The sequence below is a fragment of the Pseudoliparis swirei genome, chromosome 7, assembly GCF_029220125.1.
Source record: "Pseudoliparis swirei isolate HS2019 ecotype Mariana Trench chromosome 7, NWPU_hadal_v1, whole genome shotgun sequence".
NCBI classification, from domain to species: domain Eukaryota; kingdom Metazoa; phylum Chordata; class Actinopteri; order Perciformes; family Liparidae; genus Pseudoliparis; species Pseudoliparis swirei.
In genome coordinates, this window is record NC_079394.1 from 21410087 (window position 1) to 21429342 (window position 19256).

Genomic DNA, 19256 nt, shown 5'->3' on the forward strand with positions numbered 1-19256 from the left:
CCTTTCCTTTTCTTTCAACTCTCTGATCTTTCCTCTGCCCATATACAATCTCTCATTTCCCCTCCATCCTCCACTTGCCTTTCTCCCGTTCCCCCTTTCCTTTCCTTTCTTCTGTCACCATGTTACTGTATATCTCCCCCTCCTCTCTCTCTGCCCTCTCCCCCTCTGTCTCCCGCTCTGCTCCCAGCTGAATAATGACAGGGGGTAAACACCTCATTAGGCTAAAAGGCCCACAGGAACAATCAGAGACATGGTGCTCCATCGAACCTGTTACTCTGGACGCTCAGAGATATTTTGAACACCGCAGGACGTGGACGGGTCCAACATAGGAAGTAAGGCGGAGGCTGGGGGGAGCCAGTCAACTGGAAAGGTTATTTCATATCAGATGTGACAACGACACAATCTACCGGAACGGTGTCATCTCTCCATCTACTTTGTGTTGCTTTTTCTCTCTATGTCTATAAATGCTGGGAACACACACAGCCATGAAAAGCTGATTCACGGTGAGTGATCAGCAGAGATGAGGGTCATAAATCTACACTCTCCAGAGGTAACGGCCAGTAGAAGTGGTTTATCTGACACTTTGAACCACCTGGTCACAGCCGGCTGACTCTGCCTTTCGGATACTAGATTTACAAGGTCAGGGTCCAGGGATGGTCGAGTAGTATATCAAAAATGCATATATACTATAATAAGGCAAGTGTTTCCTAATTTCAAAGCCATACTTGAGTCATACTTGAGAGTTAGCTTAGCTTAGCATAAAGTGTAACACCCTGTTCTGTTTCTCCTGTGTTCCGTGTCTCCTATGTCTCCTCTGTGTCTTCTCTGTCTTAATTGTTTAATTCCCTTCACCTGCCCTCAGCCACTCTTGTCTCGTTAGTGTCTGATGTCGTACACCTGTTTCCCCCCCTATATATTGTGTCAGTCTTTCCCTTGTCTGCTGTCGGATTGTCGTCTCTAGTTCCGTGTCTTTTTCCCGTTGTCCTGTCTGTCGTATCTGATTCTGCCTGCTTCGACCCTGCCTGCCCCTTTTGGACCTTGTTTTTTTGTAAACTGTTTGCCTCATTAAAGAGTGCTTTTTTGTTATTTATATTGCGTCCAGCCTGTCTCTCTGCGCCTGAGCCTCACCCCGTCACAAAGACCTGACAGAAAGAGTGGGAACGGGGGGGGAAAAGCTCACCTGGCTGTGTCTGAAGGGAACAGAATCCACCAACGAGCACCTGTAAAGCTCAATAGTTAACAGATTATATAGCTGGTTTGTTTCATCTGTATAAAAAAACAAAAGTGGGGTTTTACATGGCAAATATGTGCCAGAGTTTTTTTTGGCCGGTAACAGTTGTCATTCGGGATATGCCAGACAATCAGCAGTTTTGACATTGGCAGCGGCGGCTGAAGCTTCATATTTAACGGCCTCATGAGAAATGCTTCATAGTTCTTCTCTACTGTTGGCATGAAAACACAAGAGTATTTTTGCTTCCTGCCAAGTTAGTTTCAGGTATCGTGTCCTCCATCACTGCTCCACACAACCTTTCTCTCACTCCTGTTCTTGAATCACAAACCTCTAAGAGGCATCAGATCTGCCCTCGGCATGCTCAGTTAAAATCCATGCTTGTTTGGAGCAGAATGCAGTGTACTTTATGTGTAGTTGCCTCTTTTGGTTTGGATGTGTGTTTCTGTATGCTCTGCAGTGTACGAGTGTGTATGTGTGTGTGAAACAAAAAGGGAGGAGGGGGTCATTTGATTAATTAGCAAAGGCTATTAGTGTATACAAAAAATTGAAAATAAGTTATGAGAATTCTGTATGACTTTCACACCTATTTATCTGGTGGTCTGTACAAATATACATAATTAATGATGTGATTATTGATGCATGCTTAGCAATAACGTATAGCTACAAAAGACAATTTTAAAAAATGGTAACAATTTATAATAACTGCACGCTATGAAGCATTAGTTAAGTATGAGTAAACACTGAATTCATCATTTATAAAGCATTGTTCTACACTTTATAAATGATGGATTCACCATTTGTAAATTAAGTATTATATAATGCTTCATAGCGTGCAATTTATAATGTGCTAATGTTTATGTTTGTTTGTCTCAGTAATATTTGGTCGTGTCAGAGGCAGCAGTGACCGAGAGAAGACTCTCTTCGGTCATACGTCCCAGAAACAATTTATTATGCTAAAAATAATTCTAATGGTCCGATGCATCGGCTCATTGTCCTTCGATAAAACATGCTTTTTGACAATCTTGGCCACCAAAGGATAAGTGAGTTTCAATCAAGCCTAATGATCCCGTGGTACCGCGTGCCCAGTCTTCCTGTCATGATCCAGTATGAGCGGCACAGGAACATCTCTTCTCATCATATTTAATCTTTGTCAGATCGGCTCTTTTGATGCTGCTTCAGGAAAACAAAGAGACATCAAGAGAAACATGCTTTCAAAAAACTTCAGGCAATATTCACAGTAATAGCTTTTTAATTGTTATTGATTAGCAAAGGGGTTTATGCAGAGGGCACTGATCCACAAAAACAGCTGAATCAGTTTGTCAATCTTGTCATTACTGCAAAGAATGAGGGAACCATCAGCTGGAGGTATTTTACTTTGGGACATTGAAAAAGGAGCCGCCATTTTCCTCCAAACTTCTGCCTGAAACAATAAAAGAAAATGCTTTAATCTTTCAGAAGTTTGCTCTAATGTTAAAAAGAAAAACATCACAAGTAACTCGCGACTCTGATTCCTAAATGAACTGAGAGAAATTTCTAACACTTGAAACACTGAATCCCATCACCAAGAACACTTCGTGGGATCCACTGTGTGTTGCTATCTGATGGCTAATCTTGAGCTTCAACACACACAAAGTAGCTTTCAATAGTGGTGGGGAATAGAATATTCTTTCTTTTACATATAACTATTGCAAAATGAAAGTATATTCTTCTGTTCATGTAATTAATAAGCTTAGTAATGGTACAATTCAATAATTGAAAATAAGCTCACTCATTGTCTATTATATATTCAACAGAAATAGATAGAGGCATACATATTCATGAAAAATAAGCTTTCCATAGAATATGAATTGAAATGTGATGACCTTAAGATTGACCTTTAACCCCACTCACCTTTCCCCTCTAAACTTTGACCCACAAAGAGCACTAAGGAGTGCTGGTATCGATGAAGCAGTTGTGGGCCGTAAGAGGGCCGGGGGCCACACGGGGGGAACAGCGGGAGCCCAGAGGGTTATTGAGCGTCACGTTGAAGGTGCCCTTCAGTACGGTGTTCATGAGGCCTGGACTCAACTGCAGAGACACAAACAGAACAGAGAGGAGGGACGATGATCATGTTTCGGTATGAAAAGACAAATGTCTAAAAGTTGTAAACACAAGCTTGTAGTCGGACATATTCTATAGCAACAAAGACTTCGAAATATAGAAAGAAACACAGACAAATAAATGGATGGCAGCCAGTATGCTAAAATGGGGAACGATGGGGAAGTTGTCCTTTTTCTTTAAAGCAGGAGTACCGGTACTCTGCAGTTCTTGGAGTTTTCCACAAATCACCAAGTTTTTTTACTACATTTGTCCATCTAATAAAACTTCCCATAAACTTTGTATTGAAGCCAACAGCCTCTAAAAAACCTGCTTAACAATAACCTTCAAGAAAATGGAAGTCCCCAAAACACAGAACTTTTGAAGAATGGAGCCTTACATCATACAACCTCTCTCACGACAGGTGGTCCATAACTCTCTCCACCTCGACAGCCTCTTCCTGCATTAGCATCAGTTAGCATTATTATTTATCATGATATGAGCATGAAGTCGTCGTACATATGTTCTTTATGTCAAGCTGATGGTGGTTACACAGAATTAGCAAAGACACTAAAAGGAGTATTTTTGCAAAGAATGGAGTGTCCTGACATAACTGAGAAATTATCTCTCACTTTGAGACACGTTAAGTCAACCATAGTATGAAATATATTCTTATCAAAAAAGACTTTTCAACTAAGACATATTGCCTCAGATTTTGTCTTTGTCGTCTTTGTCACTGGACTGTAAAAACTAAACAAATACAATATGTATTGCATCACAACCGTCATCTTAAAAGGTCTTGACCCTCCTGTTACCTTCGGGTCAATTTGACCCCATTCAATGTTTAATGTCGGTGTTCTTTCGGGTCAATTTGACCCCAGGCGGTTTTTCACTGTGTCAAACATAAAAGAAATATCAACTTTTTTATATATTTAAAGGGCTATTTAGGTAGTCAACAAACAAACATAAAGTACCTCACACTTAAACTTGGAAAACAATATTAATTCTAATAATTTTCTGGAGGTTTTAATTGCTGGGGTCAAATTGACCCCAAGGGTAAAATATGTCAGTAAATATAAAGGTAACAGGAGGGTTAAACATTGAATGGGGTCAAATTGACCCGAAGGTAACAGGAGGGTTAAACAACTCACGTGACAAAACAAAGCAGATTACCAACACTGCTTTTAATGTCCACTTTTCTAGCAGAAAGACCAGTAAAACACTGGTCTTTCTGCTTGAAAAGTGGTCATTAACCTGCTTCAAAAACACTTTTTGTAATATTTAGTGAAATTCTCATCACATCCTGATTGTAATAAATACATGAAATGCCCTGACCAAAAATAAGAAGACTTTTGGATATCTGTGGTTGTCTAAATTCACTTCAAGCTTTGACCTTAAAAATATCTTCCAAACAAAAAACACAAACACACCCACACACACGCAAACACACCCACACACACACACACACACACACAGAGGCTAAGAAGCCAACATTATTTTTGTTTAACCCGAAATGTTCTCTTTTGTTTGTTTTGTTGGTTCGTTGTGTTTCTATTTAGTTTTGTTCTGTTTGTCTATGCCTTTTGTAGAGTGTCTTTGAGTGTCTAGAAAAGCACTGTTTAAATTAAAAGTATTATCATTATTATTATTATTATTATTATTATCGCTGCATCTGTATGCAAACCCACCCAATGTGATATATTTCCTTCCCCTATCCAACACAGACACAGGTATTGCCTGAATAATCTACTTCTTCTGTTACAAAAGCCCCCCCCCCAGTTTCCCAGCACACATACACAAATCAATATGCCAGAGGTACCACAGCAGGATTTAGGTGCATTGGCGGGGCCGCTCAGATCTCAGTATTGATCCTAGTGGGAAAAGGGTTGCGAGTTCAACTCCAGGTCACCCTCAGGGTTGCCCAGGAGGTCGGGAAGACGTGGAAGAGCTCTTGGAAGTGACGACTCCACCAGCATAGCAATAATAAGGGAGATTATTGGATGTTTCACTAGGTCACAGAGGGGCGAAGGAAAAGGAGATCTGTGCGGGGAGTTTGTGATGAAGCTATTTGGTATGTAGACGTGTTCAAGTGTGCACAGAGTCACAAAGGAGAGAGGGCTGGATGCAAAGTCTTTCCCACAACACACACACACACAGTGCATGGCACAACAACCAAAGCTTCCTCCTATATACACACAGCAAGAGAACGGATGCAAATTATGAAGCACGCACACTTGCACGTTCACCACACATAAGGAGAAGCCCTTGTTTTGCGACACACACATAATTCACACGACAGAAGCAGAGAGTCCTCATATCTGAATCCTCGAAAACAAAATAAGTCGTTTGTCATCGTCGTAACAATATTGATTTGTTTAGACTGCAGTCTGATCTCTTAGCTCTATGGGTAAGGTTCGCTTTTCATAAAGGGTAAAGGTTATAAATGGTTAAAAATGGTAGGGAAAAGATTAACATTGTCATTTTAAGTGTAATAATGTATTCCTGTAGTGTTCTGGGTCAAACCATCACAGGGAGAGAAAGATCAAAACACCTTTTTATAGACGGAGGGCTTGATGTCATCAGCAGTTCAGTGCTGTCCTGCCTGCACATGTGGAATAGATTATTAGGAGAATGAAGTAGAGCATGCATACGTACAGCCGTGATGGTGTCTGGGCTATGAGCTCATCCATCCTTTAAACACTGGTAAAGATCGTGAGGGGGTATGTCTCATGATAAACAGATCTTGGTGCAACCAAAGTCATGTACATACTCTCAAGTCGTTCTGTTCCCCGGACCTGGAGTACCTAATGCTCATGTGTCGACCATTCTGGCTACCTGGAGTTTACAGCAGTCACCGTAACTGCTGTGTACATTCCGCCAAGCTAACACGGACATAGCGCTGAAGGAACTCTACGGGCGATCAGCGAGCAGAGTCGGCACACCCGAGGCTGCTTTCATTGTGGCGGGGACTTCAACAAAGCGAACCTGAAGAAAGTTCTCCGTTCTACCAACACATAAAAGCAACACGAGGGGAGCGGATTCTGACCACTGCTACACTCCCTTCCGGGATGGATACAAAGCCCTCCTCCGCCCACCGCTCGCAAATCGGACCACCGCCCATCCAACTACTCCCGCCTACAGGCAGAGGCTTAAGCAGCAACCAATCGCTGTGAAGGAAGTACAACGCTGGTCGGACCAATCGGAGTCTATGCTACAGGACTGTTTTGAACGTGCTGACTGGGATATGTTCAGGGTCGCGCCGGACAACAACGTCAGTGAGTACGCGTCCTCAGTCACCGGGTTCATCAAGAAATGCATAGATGACGTTGTTCCTACCAAGTCGGTTCGGATTTATCCCAACCAGAAACCGTGGATAAATGGCGATGTTCGCGCTGCACTCGGCACGCCGTAACACCGCCTGACTCGGGAATATGGCGGAATACAAAAGAGCCCGCCACGACCTCCGTAAGACCATCGGCTCTGCCAAGCGGGAGTTCAGGAACAAGGTGGAGGAAAAGCTCAAGAGCCATGGCGTGAGAGGTGTGGAAGGCTACAGACAATCACGGACTTCAGAGGAAAACCAGCGGTGAAGAGAACTCCTCTACCTCCCTCCCAGGCGAGCTAAATACATTCTTTGCTCGGTTCGACGTGAACGGCAGCCCGCCAAGGCAGCGCCGCCCGAGGAGACCAGCCTGCTGATCATCTCAGAGGCCGACGCAGAGCCCTCAAGCGGGTGGACATCCGAAGGCAGCAGGTCCCGACCACATCCCGGGCGCCCTCAGAGCATGTGCAGACCAGTTGGCAGGAGTCTTGCAGACATCTTCAACCTCTCCCTGTCCCAGGCTGTTGTTCCTGAGAGCTTCAAGATGTCCACCATTGTGCCTGTCCCCAAACACCCCAAGGTAACCTGCCTGAATGACTGGAGACCCGTAGCCCTCACCTCGATTGTCAGTAAATGCTCCGAGAGGTTGGTCAAGGACTTCATTTGTTCCATGTTGCCTGCCACGCTGGACCCATGGCAATTTGCATATCGTCAAAACAGATCCACCGACGACGCACTGCCATGGCATCACACCGCCTTTCCCACCTGGAGGGAGGAACTGTTGTGCGAATGCTGGTTGTGGACTACAGCTGAGGGCTCAACACTATTGTTCCCGCCAAGCTCGACTGCAAGCTCAGAGGTCTAGGCATGCTCTCTACCATGTGCAGCTGGATACTGGACTTCCTGTCGGGCCGCCAGGTGGTGAGGATGGGCGGTACCACTCAGAGCCGCTGACCCTCAACACGGAGCCCCTCAGGGATCGTGTTGAGCCCTCCTACTCCCTGTACACCCACGTCTGCACGGCCATGCACAGCTCCAACGTCATCATCAAGTTTGCTGACGACACAACAGTGTTGGGGCTGATCACCCAACGGCCAGACAGCCTACATGGAGGAGGTTGGATCACTGGTACAGTGGTGCCAGGAGAACAGCCTCGTCCTCAACGCCAAGAAGACCAAGGAGCTGATCGTGGACTACAGGAAGCGGAGAGGAGAGCACACCCCATCTCCATAGACGGAGTTGCAGTAGAGGGTCAGCAGCTTCAAGTTCCTCGGCGCACATCTCCGAGGACCTCACATGGACCACGCACACCACTCACATGGTGAAAGGGCCCAACAACGCCTGTATTTCCTTAGGCGACTGAGGAAATTCAACATGGCCCCCCGCATCCTCAGAACATTCTACACCAGTACCATCGAGAGTGTTCTGACAGGTTGCATCACCGTCTGGTACCGGAACTGCACCGCCCTGGAGCGTAGGGCACTACAGAGGGTGGTGCGGTCGGCACAGTACATCGTTGGAGGTGAGCTTCCCTCCATCCTGGACATATACACCAAGCGGTGCGTGGCCAGGGCCAAACGGATGATGAAAGACAATAACCACCCGGCCACAAACTGTTCACCCTTCTACCGTCAGGCAGGCGATACCGCAGTATCAAGTGCCGCACAAACAGACTGAGGGACAGCTTCTTCAGTCAGGCCATCAGGCTGCTGAACAAGGACTGAGACCCTCATTAACACTACACACCAGAACATATTCTGTGAATATCTATGGCCATGGTGTATATTTTATTACATTGTTTATATATATATATATTGTATATATATATTGTATGTATATACATATATATATATAGTCTCAAAAAGTGTATATTTTATTACATTGTTTTATATATATATTGCCATGATGTATATTCTATCACATTGTTTTATATATATATTGTTAATACTTTCTTCTTTTTTTTGTGTGGATATTGTATAGTTTATTCTCATTCTTATTCTTTTTTTAGTCTGCTACTGCTGTCGGGTGTTTTGCACATAAGAATTTCACGAACCGATTATACTTGTATAAAAGGGGATGTGACAATAAAAACTTGAAACTTGAAACTTGAAACTCTGCCTGCTTGTCTTTACCGCTACCTTACCTCCCTCCCTGCGCCACTTCTTCTTCTTTAACTCTGCACGGCCGATAGTGTCATATAGATTCACAGTCACGCAGGTAATCAATGATTACCTTCGCATAAAAAATGCGGAAGGTTATGTTTTGATCGCCGTGTATTTATTACCTTCGCATTGAAAATGCGGAAGGTAATGTTTTGATCGCTGTGTATTTATTTATTTATTTATTTGTATGAGTGTTATTCGCATAAGTAAAAAAGTATTAAACCGAATCGCATGAAATTTGGTGGGATGATTGGTTATTATCTGGGGACCATTTGATTAGATTTTGGGATCGACCGGGTCAAAGGTCATGGTCAATGTCATGAAAAGGTCAACATCTTCTTTTTACCATAGCGCGGTCAATTTATATCCAATTGGCATGCAACTAATGCCAAAATGTTCATAATTCAATGCCCAATCTTGTGATATGCGAAGGTATGCGCTCTACCGAGTGCCCATTCTAGTATATTTATTTATTTATTTGTATGCGTGTTATTCGCATAACACAAAAAGTATTAAACCGAATCGCATGAAATTCGGTGGGATGATTGGTTATTATCCGGGGACCATTTGATTAGATTTTGGGATCAATCGGGTCAAAGGTCAAGGTCATGAAAAGGTCAAAATCTTCTTTTTACCATTGGGTCAATTTTTATCCAATTGGCATGCAACTAATGCCAACATGTTCATAATTCAATGCCCAATCTTGTGAAATGTGAAGGTATGCGCTCTACCGAGTGCCCATTCTAGTTTGACATGCGTTACATTGGAGGGAACGAGGGCCGAACCTCCTCAAGCTAAATTTGAGCAATGATGCGTCAGACAACACAACTCGTATGTATGAACCCAACATCAACATCTGGGCTCAAGTCCAAGAGAGAACAACAAAACAATAGAGTGTTGTGATTGTGATCACAGGTTGATGTGAAATTGTCACAAATCACATGAGAGTGTGCGTTGTTTGTGTGAAGTGAATGGGTCTTTCAGCATTTCTACCCATACAAGTTGGTTTAACTTGTCATGAAGGGAACCAAAACAGCCGTTTAATTGTTTAAGTGACTCTGCAGGGAGCTTTTCGAAGATTCAGAAAATTGCCCCGACTATTTAATCAGCTTTAGACTTAAACGTTGTAACAGAAGGGGTGTTTTTCAAACAGTTTGCAGTTACAAAGTGAAGGGTACATGTCCGGTTAGAAGGTCTAATTAAGACACTACCAAGTTGACTTATGGGAGAAATAGGACCCAGGGTTTGTTGGGCCCCTCGACATTATGGATGCGCAATACTTCTCGTCTCTGTAGCTCTTTGATGGGACATTTGCAAATACATTTCGGCTGCCATTTGTAGATAAATAACACCTATCAGCTCTGCTTGGATGTGTAGTGGATTTCCTGGATATGTTGCTCAGGCCGACCACTATCTACAGTGCTCCAGTACAAACAATCCTGTTGAGAAGGGCTGGGGCCTCCTCCAGCCCAGATTGGGCACACTGGAAATGTAGGCAGTCTATCAAAGGGCTGAAACATTGAGACAGACTTGCTTGTTCTTCTTGAACTGTGGGGAGGAAACTGGAGCACCCAGATAACACCCATCAAAAGGCGGGAGGAACAAACGAAGAGCCCTCAGCCAGGCAGTGGCAGAATCAAAACGAGGGCCCTGGGACCTGAATATTGGTCTGCAATTAAGTTCTACATTAGGGGCCATTGATATTAGCTTAATTACGTGAACTAACCCATTTTTATTTTCAGCAAATAATCTCCCAACATTAACTCTACACTCTGCTTTGACTGAAGTGACTACCGACAAACACTTAACAAGCCAACATGCAGAATTTAGATTTTACTTTTTATTTGATGCCTTGGTGGAAAATGTGTTTAGAAGAGGAGATAAGTGGTGGATTGTATGAGATACTTCAACCGTTTTACTGGCTGCTGTCAGTGAAAAAGCCCCAGTTTCCCCTTAAGAGAGAGAAATGCCTCTCAAAGTGAGAGGAAGAGAGGGACATGAAGAGCAGAAAACACAGCAAATGGTGATGAAAACCACCATCAGCAAATGTCTACGGAGGACGAAAGAGGTTTTTTAAATTTACATGGAAGAAATATGCACTGCGTTCTGCCTACATTACTGTAGCGTAGTACTTACAAAGTGATACACACTCCGCACTCACACGCTGGGACCTACCAAGCTTAAGCATGTAATAATGATTATTCACACTGATTAAAATGCACAGGATTTCTATTAGTGTGGTCAGAAAGAAGCACAATTTCAATTGAACACAAATCGCTCATGTTCCAGTGTCACAGCAGAAATGGGTAACAATCATAATCAGTTCCATAATGCACAGAAAAGACAAAGAAATAAAGAAACTAAATCAGAAGAGCTGGTGGATGGAGGGAGAGAGAGTTCTGCAGAAAAGAGAAAGCTGGAAAGGAATAAACTTCATAAGAGTGAAGTGAAATTCAGGTGGAATAGAGAATAGCAACACAATGGCACCGGCATTTAGCTGCTTTCTTCATCCATCAAAATCAGCGGCTCAGATGCCGAGCTACCAGCTGACTGGTACCGTCCAATCATATCCAAGCAATGAAATGCAGCAAGAACACACATCATGCTAATTTATGATGCAATTTCCAGAGAAAAGGGGGAAGAGATAACTGGAAATAGCTAAGTGTAGGGAAACTTAGTGAGTTGTTGCTCTGTACTGAAACCTGATGCGGTGGAACGGAGCATTGTGTAAGTTCAGGCAGCAGGAATGTCACGCTTCATTCATAGGCTGGTTGACTACCATCTGACTCCTGTCATGTCCAGTCATATTCAAGCAGGTATGCATACAGTGTGGCAATTATAACCTGACATCTGTCACGTTTACTATGCTTCACTGTATAATTTACCCAATACATGATTGTAGGGGTCCCAAATCCTGTCATGAAAATGTCACATTTTTTGAAAATGATCTAAATTTGAATTAAGGGCAGTAAAACTATCAGAAGCTATCAATCACGATTGGTTGTAGAGCCCAAACCATGTTAATGATCAGCCCAATAATCATATGGTGTGTACCCGGCAATAGGGACTGTAATCTCAACTGTTGGTGAACAGTTTTTCCTTCATCACAATCAGGAATCTGGGAGAATGAGAAGAGAAGGACATAGAGGCAGAGAGACAGAGACAGGGAACTGCAGAGGGATGACAGAGGGGAGAGTAGAGGGAATGAATCGACACAGACAGCAGATAGATGGAGAGACAGGCAGACAGACAGAAGAGAAGAAAGAGCCCTGTGATGACATTACACCCATGGACGTGAACATGATGATGAACTCCGTAGCGAGGTTTAACTCAAACTCAGTAGTTTTGTCTTTGATGTTCAGCACTCAAAGTCAGGAGGGACTGGAAGCAACATTAGCTCTTCCAATCATTACACACACACACACTCACACACACACAGACTCACTCACTCACACACTCCTGCAGCTGTAACCCAAAGCTGTATTTCCTATTAAAACACACAGAAATGGAGCAAGGAGAGATTAGGTTCTTGTTAGGTTCCATTACAGCTGTATTCTGCCTCGATCATAAAGTGCTTTTGTCTCTGTCAGCAGTCTAAGGTGGCTGCATTAAACAACATGCACTCACTTTTAACACTTTAATTTAACCAGGCAGGTCAATTAAGTACTTCTCCCACAAAGGGAAAAGCTGCCTTGAGCAGGAAACTGCATCAGTCAGCCTCGTGTTGCATCAGCATAGTTTGATCGAAACCACGGAAATGTATCGAAGTTTGGATTTTTCTGACAAAGCAATCAATTTCTTCTGCACAGCTCAAGGTCGGAGAGAGAAAGTTGATAGACTCTGTCAGGATCAAAACAGGAGATAATGTCAGACATATATCTGTGGCCTCTCCTGCATATGCCAGACACACAAACAGGGTCTGTTTACGCACACACCCATCTCATCATGCTCTCACTCTTACTCGTACAGTTAATTAAAATCCAAGGACACACACATCCATATACTGAATGTCGGCTGCTCAAGGAGTCATCATGTAGACTGGGAGTGTGTTGGGAACCAAGAATGTTTCAACAGAGCACAACTTTAACAGCGTTACCTGATAAGCACCTGGTCCAGGGTTGGCATCCGCAGAGTCTTTGAATCGATCTTCTCTGGAGGAGATCAGAGCCATTTGTGGGAAGGATTTCAAACTGGGGTTGTACTGGCCAGGGCCTGATGAGAACATGCAAACTTAATTCACACCCAAATACATAATTTCACATTAAGCTGCTTGAACAGAGGCCCATAAGAACTTTAAAGACACTGTGAAGGTACTTTATAGAAGGGCATACTGTGACCTTCAGTGAATGCAAGAAACCAGAGGTGTGGGCATCCCAGGTCTTTATTTCACCACAGCTACTCATTCACGTTTTTACATGTCACATTTGTGGGTTGAGGTAAGTTACATACTTTTGGTCGAAGCTAAAGCTTATAACTTTTTGCACATGCTGCCCTTGGCAATGCAAATTGGTCTTCAGCAAAGCAGCTCTGGCAGATGATGTAGAATTGCTTTTTTTTTAAATCAGCCATGGTATTAAGATTGGGATGAAGTATTTTGTTCAAGGTTAAAAGGTAATAATGCTTTTTCGCTAGTATGTAAACCGCTACCCTGATGTTTTGCTCCCTGTCATACATCTTGGACAACAATTGTCACAACAGCGTGGGTGCATTGTAGAGTATGAATCAGAAATGAGTTGACAGGGTGTGTTAGTTTTTTTCATGTGATGCAGTTTAATGTAACTGAAATTGCCTGAACTAAATTCAAAGCTCAGACTATCAGAATACTGAACCACCCTGCTGTCCAGCTCCAAGACGTGGTAAACTGTGGGATCAACCAAAAACTCTGCAGGGATTAGAAATTATGTTTAGTTTTTTAGAAAAAGTGCCCATGTTATGTAAATAGAATGAAACATACAAGCAGGTCTACATGTACATGAGCACATGTGCATCATATTTGCTGATTTGATAACAAACAACCAAAGAGGCACTAACCACACACTCATGCATATACTCATGGGGCTGCAGCTAAAAACAAACCCTGTACAAATCAATTTTCATTCAAAGTACTGTTCTAGAAATGAAGAAACTAAACCTCAGGGGGTTATCCATTACAACACATTGTTAACATAAACCTTATAAAAACCATAAAACCTCAACTTTTCATGTTATAGAAATAACTTTTACAATCAATTTTGAAATGTTTAATGGAACCCACGGCTACGGATTGTATTCTGTGCGATAAAAGGTGATGAGGAAAATATTCAATCAGTGGTCCGACACAGTGTTACAATAAGAATGCTATAGGTGCTTATCTAACCCAAAAGGTAACTGTAGTTCATGACTACACAAACATATAATTAAGCATATATATTTCTTTGGCTCTCTTCGGAGGCGGTCGCATTTTCTCTCCCTCTCTCTCCCACCCCCCTTCCTTTTCTGCTTGGCTCTGGTCTCTCAACGCATTCGACACCGTCTTCTCGAGAAGAAGCTGTAATAGAGTTTTGAGCCCCCTCCAGGCAGCGGCTGCCTGGAAGGCGCCGGCGTCCCTCCCCAGAGCTCTGACTCTCATCAAAAAGCTACCCACTTGGATATTCAGCGCATACATCCACTTTTTTGGTATTCAAACCCATTGCAACCCGCGCATTTGGCAGAAACCCACTTGGGAAACATTAACCCGCCGGTTCAACAATTTCATTTTGTCTAACATGCGTTTTTTTTTCAGGCTAATGTTGTGTCGGTATAGATAGATGATGGTAACACTATGTCAACACTAATTTCTACAGCTTCACATAGGGGTTTATTCAGAGTGTTTATACAATTAATGAAACCCCCACCCCATATTAATTTTTTTAAATGTACAGAGGAGACACACATGATGGAGGAGAGAGAGAGACACTGATGGATATATGTGTATTGATGTTTGCAACGAAAATAACCCAAATACAACCTCATAACACACAGTAAAATGGTAAAACAAAATTTACACGCAAACAGCTTAGTTTAACTAGAACTAAGGAATACAAAATTAATACACTATTTATTGGGGCAGTGTGGGACAGGTCGGAAAACTGGGGAAGAGAGATTCACGGTTCGCGCTTCTGTCGCCTGCGCTGAAATACCCCCATGGACAGTTTGGATAGGCTTTATCTGCCGCTTGTTGTGGTCTGTCTTGAATAGTTGCAACAGTCCTGAAATCCTCCTCTCTCCTCCCTTTGTAAAATCGTATTAAAAAAAAAATAATTTCTAAGTCCTCAAGAAAGTTTTTTCAAATCAACAATAATTATTATTAGATAATATTAGGATTTCATACAGCTTTTAATAACACAACAGTAATGTACATGTAATGTCTGTACACAGCTGCCATTGAAATGCCGCTGGGATGGGGCAGTAGGGCTTGCTTGGCAGCCAGGCAGGATGGGGAGGAAGGGTGGATGGAGCATGGAGCAACAGGGGGTTGGGGAGGCAGAGGCTGGGCCAGGCCCACCAGGGGTGTGGAAACTGGTGATCTATGGTCCGATCTTTAACAAGAAAAGATAAAAATTGCTTTATATGAGACATCAAAGTGCCTCAGGCATCCAAAAGCAAATTGGCTGCCTGAGAGCCACACCAGTGTTAAGCAGCCTGGGAGTCAGCCCTCCAATGTCGTCTAGATGCCTTACAGGTATCTAAACCAACTACCTATTCGGAACTATGATTACAGGATTTCTGTTTGGATTTAGGGCGCCCCTGGTTTGTCGGGAAATTAAGAAACGGTGACAGCGCAGAAAAAGCCCTTGGCTGCCCGACGAATTGGATCGATTTGGAAAATGGGAGGAAAGTGGTGGGAATAGTGAGTGCGCAAATTGGATGTAGCTGCTGGCCAAACAATCTTATCATATATATATATGCTTAATTATATGTTTTATATATATATATATATATAATTAAACTTAACAAAAGAAACTGAGCACTTGAATCACTTGCCAGACCATAATAAGAAACACATTCCTTCTCGGGACTCTCACTCTGATGCGCCTGTGTGTTTAAAACATGTTGAACAGTTAAATGCTCTTATACTGTGATGAATGTGATCACAGGGGACCCGGCATGATGAGGAATATAATGTTCCATAATGATCCATATACTGTTGGCCTATTCATAAATACAAATTCAATATGGGCAAAACAATTGCATGTGTGTGTCTCCGTGTGTGTGTCTCCGTGTGTGTGTCTCCGAATGTGCGCATGTCCATATGCTTGCGTCTGCACATCTGCCTCAGTGTGTGCGTGTGTGTATGAAGAAGAAACACTATTACAAACAGTCCAAATCTATTTATATGCAAATTAGATTTTGGTTAAACGGTTTGGGGTGTCTCGTGGGTTCAGTCCCTTGGTGAATGAGGCTAGCCATAAATTATCCAAGTAAGTCATGAATCTATCAATTTTGAAACAACATTTTTCTATGGTTGTGTAATTGAGGTAAATATTAGGTTAGAAGCCTGCAGAGAACGAGCTAATTGGACTGTATTAAGGTGGAAAGGGGAACTGTAGTATGGTTTTCAAACAGAGAAATGGATCAGTTTCTCTCTTGGTCATGCGGCTCCATATGTGTGTGTTACCTGGTCCAGTGGGGTCGCATTGCGGGAGGGAATGATCCCGCGGCGCAGCAGAGAGGAAGCAGCTCTGTCGTCTCTTAGCGCCTTCGTTTCGAGGTTCTAAGTAAGAGCGGCCATTAGCCTTCTCAAATGTTTGACTCACATTGTAACTGTTGGGTGAAGGGGTATCCTGTAGAGAGGAGAGAGAGGAAAGGGAGGAGGGAGAGGAGACGAGGGTAAAGTGTTCAAGTTTATAGACATGCTCGCCACTCTGTGAGGTTAGCTTTATGCAAACAGCAGCATGCTAACAATGCTAACATGCTGTCCAGCAGGCATCATGTAGCCTACCACTAAAACTAAAGGGAATGTCCTAGTTTGGCACTTCGTCATGACAAGTCTGAACATTTTGATAATTTGATCATGAAAGCAAAGGTCAGAGGATTGCCAAATTCATAACGATACATTGTCTGGGGACCATGGATGGATGTCTGCTCAAGATTCTGGAGCAATGCTTGGATTAAATGTTGAAATATCTCACTGAATAATGTAAATGTGACCTGCGGTCATGCAATATAAAGAGTCAGGCGATCACCAGAGTCATTACGATTGATTCTCTGGACACCATCTCCATCAAAATGCATTGCAATTCATTCGGTAGCTATCGAGAAATTTCAATATGATAAAATGTTAAACTTATGCCAAAAAGTCACTTTACACTTCATTTCTTTATGCTGGATGGAAAAAACTGAATAATGGTGAAGGCAACATAAGGTTTCGTCACAGTGTCAACTGACACTTTTCTGGGAAATGTCTGATAAATGAACACACACACACACACCTTTCCACAACTGACAGGTCCAGAGTATAATGGACACACACTTATTATAAATAACAAATGACCCATTCACCAATCTGTAAAACAAACTGTCAGACTTGCTCCCATGTGTACACACTCATGCATGAATACCAGCGTACGCCAGGACATACAGTAAGTGTCACATCATCGACATGAAAATGCAGATACACACACACTGATATCTCCTCCATGGTGCAAATGAGGGGTTGTCTCAAAAGCTGTCATTATACTTCATCTTCACAGAGGAAGGAAAAGAATGATTGAACATATCAAAAGTAATTTCAGATAAATAGCCCATGCTACAAGGCCATTACATTCTTAGTTGTTCGTGAATTTGCTCTTAATTAACAGCTAATTCACGAAGGCACTCTTGCAGATGTGAATATGTAACGGATCACAATTGAATGAAGACTGGATGAATCATGTCACCTTGTTAGAAACTTGCCTCACCACCAGTGCAGAGGAATCTTAGTTATTGGGAATTTGTCTTGTCGGTGGGGCTTTGAATAATTGATGGTGAAAGGCAGAATATAGCTGCACGATCCATTTATCCTAAACATAGCAGAGCTGTCATTTACCTCAAACTGTCATTTCCCGACCGCTGTTTTCTCCATCTCCTCCTGGGTAGCTGTCCATCTTTAATCATTGCGAACCCAGTCAATTTAGCTTTTCATTATAGACACAGTGGGAGTAAGAAGGAGGCAAGCACAACACGTGCACGACAATACGACTTCCCACATGCACACATACACAGGCACAAACTTTAAGACACAAATCATGTGATGTTGAAAGCAACTGTGGAAAATAAGATGAATTGAATGATGGTGAAAGAAAAGGGTTGTTTCGCACACACACACACACACACACACACACACACATAAGGCACCTGTAGGCACAAATCTGTCACATATCTCTCTAACAGTGCAGAGCAATCATTCTCCAACCTCTGCAACATAATGTGCCCACACACACACACACACACACACACACACCTGTCAAGGGACCCTATGGTCCATAATTAAACCTTAATATGGGGCAATCCACTGTTCTCAGTCGCAGTCGTCGCATATTGACAGCACTCAGGTTGATATAAATTACACGCCCTCGACATTTAGACATGTAAATGCTTATCTTGCGACATACATCAAGAGACGCACACAAACACATCTTTTCCGAACGATTCTCGATGTCACATTGCCCTTGACAGTCTGAAAAATACCTCAGAGTGCATATAGTAAACTTTAGATGGTAGATACACATTTGTGGCATGCAGCCAGTGACGCAGAATAACTCAAATTGAATATTGATGTGACGCTAGCATCAAGACAGATTGTCAGACCTTTTTTTTTGTTTAAAAAATAAATGAAAAACTTTCTATTGAATATGCATGCTTGATGTTGTACTGTACAGGTGCACTGCATTTCTAGTCAATCGAGACAATATAGAACTACCAATCAAGCATACTGTGAAAGGAAATAATTAAATCACAATAATAAACCAAGAGTTCCCACAAAACAACTTAATTCCTGCATCTGCTGCCTTAGATACGATGCTGTAAAGAAGCTTAAGCAATGTTGAAATCAGCCAAAATGCTTCACAGCCTTACAAGATGCGATCACAAAACTTTACAGGTCGGACGTACTAATGTACGGATGGACAACCCGTAGACATAATGCCTCTGGCCACAGCTATTGCCGGCATGGAGGCATACAAACGCAAGTCACAAAACAGGGCAGCTGCACACTCCCCAAAGTCATTAGGCTTCCCTGAGCACACAACACATCGGCAGCTAAATCTCTCCTTCCGTGAAAAGTGGACACGACTCGGAGCCGTTGCCTTGACCAAGCACAATGAATTTACAGGAAGGACTTTGCCAATTGTTTAACTTTTTGTTTTTCAAATGTTCTGTCTTTAATATGTCGTGTCTAGTTGGAGTGTTTCAGCCTCTGCATTACTGCATTAGAAAAGCAGTTCAATCAAGTAGTCCGCAGTGTCCA

At 42.7% G+C, this 19256-nt stretch overlaps 1 protein-coding gene across 1 annotated transcript in view; it reads right to left on the reverse strand.

The window, feature by feature from the left end:
* Positions 1-2617: 2617 nt before the first annotated feature.
* Positions 2618-19256, reverse strand: part of stpg2 (sperm-tail PG-rich repeat containing 2) — a 58274-nt gene continuing 41635 nt past the window's right edge. The window contains exons 11-14 of the mRNA XM_056418029.1: positions 16428-16593; positions 12888-13003; positions 3122-3298; positions 2618-2651 (exon numbers count right to left, since the gene is read on the reverse strand). Coding sequence (XP_056274004.1) covers positions 3155-3298; positions 12888-13003; positions 16428-16593 — 426 coding nt within the window. The 3' untranslated portion in view covers positions 2618-2651; positions 3122-3154. The remainder of the gene's footprint in view (positions 2652-3121; positions 3299-12887; positions 13004-16427; positions 16594-19256) is intronic.